Source organism: Camponotus floridanus, unplaced genomic scaffold (assembly GCF_003227725.1).
Source record: "Camponotus floridanus strain SB8 unplaced genomic scaffold, Cflo_v7.5 scaffold193, whole genome shotgun sequence".
NCBI classification, from domain to species: domain Eukaryota; kingdom Metazoa; phylum Arthropoda; class Insecta; order Hymenoptera; family Formicidae; genus Camponotus; species Camponotus floridanus.
Window position 1 is genome coordinate 90,836 of NW_020229318.1, and position 7,610 is coordinate 98,445.

The window sequence follows — 7,610 nt, forward strand, 5'->3', positions numbered from 1 at the left end:
TCCACGAGTGCGAGAGAGAGATCTCGTAGAGCGAGAGAGATAGAAAGATATTTGAGGGGCAGGGTGACGGCGGCGGGGGTGAGCAGGGGGTAGGTAGGGCGAGGGGAGCCGCTCGCCGTCGGGTGGGTAAACGGAGGGTCGTGACGTCACGCGGAAGGAAGGGCGGCGCGGCAAGGGGGAGCGGGCGGTAGAGGGGTTCGACATGAGGGCGAGAGAGCGAGGAAGAGGGAGAGAGAGCGCGCGCGTCCCTGGATACGGCGCGTCGGGAGCGTCTCTGGACGCGGCGCGCTAGGCGCGCGCGATAAGCGACGATCGCCCCGTCGGGCGCGTCGCGCGCGACGCGCCCGACGGGCGACCGCGGACGCTTCCGCCGGTTCGACGCGCGAGACGGAGATAGAGTCGACGTTAATAATAAATAAAATATATGCGTTCGACGCGAGCCTGGAAGAGATATAATATGCAATATACGATTTATATAACATACGATTTTATATAATGTATAATATACGATGTATATTAGATTTATTTCGAGAGGAGGGAATTCGTTGCAAATCGAGGAGAGACAAGGGTGACGTAAATCAAGGAGAGAGAATAAATTACGTGTAAAATTTTTGTATTATGTCATGAAGTTACATGCGTAGATACATACGTCGAGAATAATATCGGTACTCGCGATCGTTTCGTCTCATTCGAGCGCAGTTATACGAGTAAGTATACGGTTCGAGATCGCGATACATTTATTCGTCGCGCATAGCGTTTTATAAATTGTGATAGAGTCCGAATAGCAGAGCGTGTAACTCTCAGTCAATCAGATCGTTTGCGTTGAAGTGCTCGTGCCGACGAATCGCGTCCGGAATATCGCCGGGGTGGTCGATTTCCGTCGCGATATCTAGAAAACGCGATAACTTAGCGTCTACGGTCTCGAGTATGCCGGTCAACGACGCGATGATGCGATTGACGCATAGCTCGAGAACGAACAGCGCTTTCATGGTGGAGTGCGACAGAGCGATGCGATTCTTCGGCATCTCGAATCGCAACGTCTTCAGATTGTTTATCTTGCCGAATCGAAGCGTCACGGTTCCAACGATTATAGACGACGGAGGGCGCGCCACAGCCTCGTTCAAATCGTTCTCGAAATACGGCAGTATATCGTTGCGCAGAGCGAGCAGATCCTTCCACATGTCGAGCGTCAGAGATATCTCCTTTCCATGGCAGTCTTCTAGGACGATGTCGACTTGAGATTCGCGCTTCACGGCTACGGCGATGTCGATGTACTTGTACGCCGTCTTGGTTAGCGGATATCGTCTTCCTAATATCCGAATCGGATGTCTCGCGAAATTGATCTTGCGTTTGAACAGCCAGTTTCTATTCCATCTGTCGAGATCGGAGAAAAAAAGACGACGTTATTATACGAAATAGTCGATCGAGGTGGAGATCGAGAGCGCTCGGGCGAGGTAACTCGCGAAGCGTCGCGCATACTCACTCGTCCTCGGTGTACAGTCGAGCTTTCTTGATCACGGGCGGAGTGTCGGAACGATCGCGGGTGGTATCCTCGTCCTTGGCGGAAGCCGCGTAATCGTCTCGACGGTTAGGCGGGGCGACGAAGGGGCCCGCCATCAGCGGCGCCGACGGAGTCGCAGGCGTTGCGGATGAGTCCCCGAACACTCTGCGGTACTCCTGTCCGAGTCCGGCGAACATGATCGGTCTCGCGAACAGGGCTTCGATGTTCGCAGGAAAACATTGCGGTGGCGACGGCGTCGTTAACGTTGGTTGTCGCGAGGAGAGAGAGAGATTCATCGGAGATGCTCGCTTAGAATCGTGCGCGCGTTAATCGCGAGTATCGTTGGAAATGTCGCGCAACGATCGAGACGCGCCTTATATACGATGCAATCTCGATCATCGTCTCGATATCTTTATTCTCGACGCGTGCGTTATGCGCGTTAATTAATGCAGCGGAAGCGGTTTAGAACAGCATATTAAATGTAATCTTAACGTTAGGTTTCAGGATTTCCTGATCTTAGTCGTCATCGTCGTCGTCGTTGCGCGGTCTTTCGAAGGACGCATATTCCAGACGATACAGCTTGGAGACGAGTTCGCTCAATCGATGCAGAGAATGCCATCGGCGGGGCATTCTGTTCCCAGTACTAAGATCGAAGGGATCGGCCGAGATTATCGCGTCGATGAACTCGCTGTACGCGTAATACTCGAGTTTCTTCAGAAAATAGAGATTACCGTCGACGTGGCGGAAGGCAGCCGTTATCGCGGATGGTATCCCGGAAACGTATCCCGCAGAGCGCCGTGCCTCGCGACGGTTATCGCCCAGTCGTTTATCTCGGCTATTTTATCGTCGTTGTATATGACGTAGCTGCGCCCGGCGTGCGTGTTTATCGCGGCGTTTATCCTAGCGTCGCGGGGAAATCCGACGTATTCGACGGATCTAGGCCATCCCGCTTTAAGATGAAAATTCGAATCGGCGAGGTAGACGTAGTCGCCGGCGAATATCGCGATATCGCCCGAGGGTCTCTGATAAATGGCCGATACGCGAGCGAAATTGCGGGGGAGAAACTTGAAGTAGTCGGCGAACGATAAGGGCGCTCCATAGCGTCTCTCCATCATATCGATGGGCCACACGTTGCATTTACGCGCGACGTAGTACAAGCGACGATTCATGATTAGCGCTCCGTATGCGCTTCAAGGCGCATAAATCCGCAGTATCGGAGGGAGCGAGCGGCGTCTTAACCGTCCTTGCGGTTGTCGGTGGATCCGCGGCCGTCGTCGTCGTCGTCGTCGAGGCCGTTGCCGTCATAGTCGTCGCCGCGGTCGTCGGAGTAGCGTCAACGATCGTAGGATTCATCGTCTCTCTCGATCCGTAGAGATTTCGCACGTTTATGACGTCCTCTCAGCCTTAGCGGATATCGCCTTTCCTCTGAAGGCGTGTACGCGTACATGACCGAATCTTCCCTCATACTGTGAGTCAGACCCAGAGTGTGACCGATCTCGTGCATTAGTGTCTGAAGGAGATACAGCCTGTCCGACGGGGGCCTGGTCAGCGTGATGTGCCATGGCTCCATCTCGTCGACGTGCATCTCGGTCACTTGATTGGGCTCTCCCGTCGGAAAGAACGCGTGAACAATGACCGATTCCGGTCCCGCGAACGGCGACGGGCACGAGCCCCCGTTGTCGCTGTTCTCGTATGCGTGAGCGCCGGATTGATAGGATATCAGTATATCGGGGCGCAGCGGGAACGTCAGAGAGGATTGCTCGGATCACAGAGCGAACGCGCTCTGAGTCGTGCGCAGAGTATCTCTGTTCGCTAGTTTGAAGTTCCACGTGAGGTGCGTCCTCGGCCACTTTCTCGTCAACGGGCTGTAAGCGTGAATGTCCGCGACGCCGCATCGCGGCCTGCGCATGACGCGAATCGTTTCCACGGTCAGAACGCCGTTTCCCGGCAGGCCGTAGTATTCCTGGAACAATGATAGCGCTTCGCTCAGGGCGGTCGTGTTGTCCAATAGCAATGACTGCTGATGATTCTCCTCGTTCTCCAGAAAGCCGTAAGTTCGAAGATAACGGGACGCTTCCGCGACGTCATCATAGGTCAGTGCCGCCGCGACGGCTGCGAGCAGGGATATCGTCAGCGCAAGCGATAACGCGACGCGCGTCATGGCTCTCGCGAGGTGCTAGCGCGCGGGGGTCGGGACGGTAGCGAACTATCGCGCGCGCGCGTCCTTCGGCGATATATCGTTCTCTAGAACGCGAGAAAACGTCGTACGAGGGAGAAGGAGGAGGGGGGAGGGGAGATACGCTCGGACGCGCGAGAAGGATGATCAAGAGAACGAACTTTTTTTTTTTTAAAAACAAATGATTCATTATTCGTACAAAAAGAGAAGGGGAGGGAAGATACTCTCGGACGCGCTAGAGAGGTGATCGAAAGAACGAACATTTTTTTTTTTAAATGATTCTTTATTCATACAAAAAAATTTGCGCGATCTATGTATATTTATATAACGTTTAATATATAATATTCTAAGGATCAATAGAAAAACTGTAGTCGACCAAACTAACCAAAAAAATTTTAGTTTATTAATACGACGTTTCGACCATGTGGTTGTGATCCTTATCAAGTATACACTAAAAAAGATTTATAAATACATAAATTAACGGTTTGATTACATAGTAACGCATAGGGAATTAAAGTGTGAAAGATTTTTACCGATGTAATAATAATCAGAAGGCACCATAACTGGTGAACATGTAAAACACGTAATCACATAATACAAAAAACGTTATTAATTAAATTCAAATTTGAGAGAAGCTGATGCGTCCATGTGAGACTTCATCAATAAACTAACATAACAGGAAGAACAACGGTACTAAGTGACCTTAATAATTTTGTCGTAAATATTATTCAAGTTATCTGTGTCAGTCTGTAAGTTGATTAGATTTTTAGATCTCTTGATAAAGAACATTTCAGCTATCTCTCTTTTGCGAACGTACTTTTCATTGTGCAAGATATTCGGTTTCGACTAATCGAAATCGTGTCCGGATTCTAATCTATGTTTGCTGATAGCGGAGTGATTAGACTCATGTAATTTTATATTGTTACAATGTTCTTTCACTCGGGTCCGCAAATGTCTTTTTGTTTGCCCAATGTATGATAAATTGCAATCCCTACAGTTTAATTTGTATACAACACTTGTCTTGTGGTTATTGTGTAAGGTATCTTTACCACATTTAATTAAGTTATTAAGTTTTTTGTTACTTTGTAGACGACGTTGAAACCAACGTTTCGTAGAAGACGGTAAAGATCTTGGCTCGTATTCTCTACGTATAGTATGGTGATAAAATGAGTTTTAACTGGATGAGTAGAATTGGCGGCATCAGTGTCATTGCAGTCGCGAATATCTTGCACAATGAAAAGTACGTTCGCAAAAGAGAGATAGCTGAAATGTTCTTTATCAAGAGATCTAAAAATCTAATCAACTTAAAGACTGACACAGATAACTTGAATAATATTTACGACAAAATTATTAAGGTCACTTAGTACCATTGTTCTTCCTGTTATATTAGTTTATTGACGAAGTCTCACATGGACGCATCAGCTTCTCTCAAATTTGAATTTAATTAAATAACGTTTTTTGTATTATGTGATTACGTGTTTTACATGTTCACCAGTTATGGTGCCTTCTGATTATTATTACATCAGTAAAAATTTTTCACACTTTAATTCCCTATGCGTTACTATGTAATCAAACCGTTAATTTATGTATTTATAAATCTTTTTTAGTGTATACTTGATAAGGACCACAACCACATGGTCGAAACGTCGTATTAATAAACTAAAATTTTTTTGGCTAGTTTGGTCGACTACAGTTTTTCTCTTGATCCTTTGATTACTCGACTAGCGACATTAAATTATTTACAATTTTAATTTCGCTCCTGGACCTAATTATGGAGCCAACTCGCACTGATGACTTTTTCTAACACGTTTCTCAACGGTTTGACGACAACTGTACAACGCTTTTAAAATCTTGGATTAATTGCAAGAAGAAGATTTTCACCTCGAAACAACAGTTAACCTTTTTGATTCGGTGCCGAAGACATGACTTGATGCCTACACATATTAACAAATTAAAAATTAGCATCGCGTTCCACAGTAACAGCATTAGACGCAAGTTTGATAAATTTAAGAAAATGAATCAGCTTAAGTTGTTGAACTTTGAGATCGAAAATCTCAACATTAATTTAAATTATTTACTCAACAAAATTGAATATATTGAAAAACGACTGTTTGATTGTCTACCTCATAACCTACTGACTAATTTTTTTGAATTAAATAAACATAGACTTCTATCGTTTGATCTTAGTTTAAAGAATAACTCTATTAAAAAGTTCAACAATTTAAAACAAAAATACAACACTTGTTCACATCCTTTTTCTAACATCAATAATTCCAAGTGGTTGGTCAACATCAGCAGTAAAGATATACCTGACACCGTTTCTGATTTTTTAAGCTTGGGTGAGAACTTCGCCTTGCCTATCGAACAAAAACAAAATAATGACCGCACTAATTATGTTTTGGACGTGATTAAGAACTTTGAAGTGAATAGCAATATCCTGCCCACTGACACTATCGAAACAACTCGGATCTCAGTGGCTAATATCCTCCAAAGATTTCTTACTACGAAGAAACATATTAGTTCTTCAGACCATTATATTCTTAATTCGTTCGCGCTCTCCAAAAAATACTTACGCGAAAACTATAGTGACATTATGGTCACGAGAGCTGACAAGGGTCAGACTACGGTTGTCATGAATAAAAAAGATTACTCTGATAAAATGTACCAGCTGCTGAATGACCCAACTACATATAAACCTCTGAACAAAGATCCTTTGAAAAAATTGACTAATAAAATTAATGAGCTAGTAAAATCATGGCGCAAAAATAACTTGATCAGTGAGTTGACATATTGAAACTTAAATTGTACGAACGGTAATTTACCGCGATGCTACGGTCTGCTACGGTCCACAAAGACGGTTTTCCATTGAGAATCATTGTATCTGCTGTGGGAAGCCCGGTGTATAATGTTTCGAGTTACATCCACAGCATTCTGTATAAATCTATAAAGAATCTATAAAGAAACCTAATTCATTTGTTAAAGATAGTTGGTCTTTTGCTCGAAGCATTAAGAACACAATCATTGATGAAGACAACATCATTCTTTGGATGTGACTTCTTTATTTACAAATGTTCCAAGGGAGTTAGTTGAAAATGCCATTAAAAAACGCTGGGACGAAATTGCAAAAAATACTAAATTTAACTTATCTCAATTCCTATTTGCAATTGATTTGATTTTGGATTCAACTTGCTTCTCCTTTAACGGACAATTTTACGAACAGATCTTCGGCACACCCATGGGCTCTCCAATGTCACCTATCTTGGCAGATATGGTGATGGACGATTTGGAGACTCAATGTCTTAACTCACTGAATTTTACAGTCCCCATGTATTACAGATATGTAGACGACGTTTTTACAATTGTACCACGTACAAAAATTGATGATATTTTATCCATTTTCAATAATTACCACGAACGTTTACGATTCACGTACGAGAAAGAAATTGATTCTTCGATTAGTTTTCTTAATGTTAAAATCATTCGTCTGGGAACCAAACTTATCACCAATTGGTTTAGGAAACCCACATGGTCCGGGAGATATATTAATTTTTACTCGAATCACCCGATAAAATATAAAATTAATACGATTTATAATTTAGTTGACCTGCTATTTTACTATCTGACTGTTTTAAACAAGAGAATATTAATTTAATATATGATACATTAATTAATAATTGTTTTCCTGAACATATCATTCACAGACACATTCGAAAAAGAATCAATTTTTTAAACAATCGCGACTGCAATGACACTGATGACGCCAATTCTACTCATCCAGTTAAAACTCATTTTATCACCATACCATACGTAGAGAATACGAGCCAAGATCTTTACCGTCTTCTACGAAACGTTGGTTTCAACGTCGTCTACAAAGTAACAAAAAAACTTAATAACTTAATTAAATGTGGTAAAGATACCTTACACAATAACGAC

At 43.9% G+C, this 7,610-nt stretch overlaps 2 protein-coding genes across 2 annotated transcripts; one reads left to right on the top strand and one right to left on the bottom strand.

Moving 5' to 3' along the window:
- Positions 1-562: 562 nt before the first annotated feature.
- On the bottom strand, positions 563-1,918 carry LOC112637685. The gene is made up of 2 exons (XM_025407892.1): positions 1,484-1,918; positions 563-1,374 (listed from the first exon to the last, which is right to left on the bottom strand). Exons 1-2 carry the CDS (start codon positions 1,795-1,797, stop codon positions 801-803), a joined length of 888 nt encoding a protein of 295 aa, XP_025263677.1. The 5' UTR covers positions 1,798-1,918; the 3' UTR covers positions 563-800.
- A 2,940-nt stretch (positions 1,919-4,858) lies between these two features.
- Positions 4,859-6,730, top strand: LOC112637689. The gene is made up of 3 exons (XM_025407895.1): positions 4,859-4,917; positions 5,865-6,454; positions 6,660-6,730. Exons 1-3 carry the CDS (start codon positions 4,859-4,861, stop codon positions 6,728-6,730), a joined length of 720 nt encoding a protein of 239 aa, XP_025263680.1.
- The last annotated feature ends 880 nt before the right edge of the window (positions 6,731-7,610 follow it).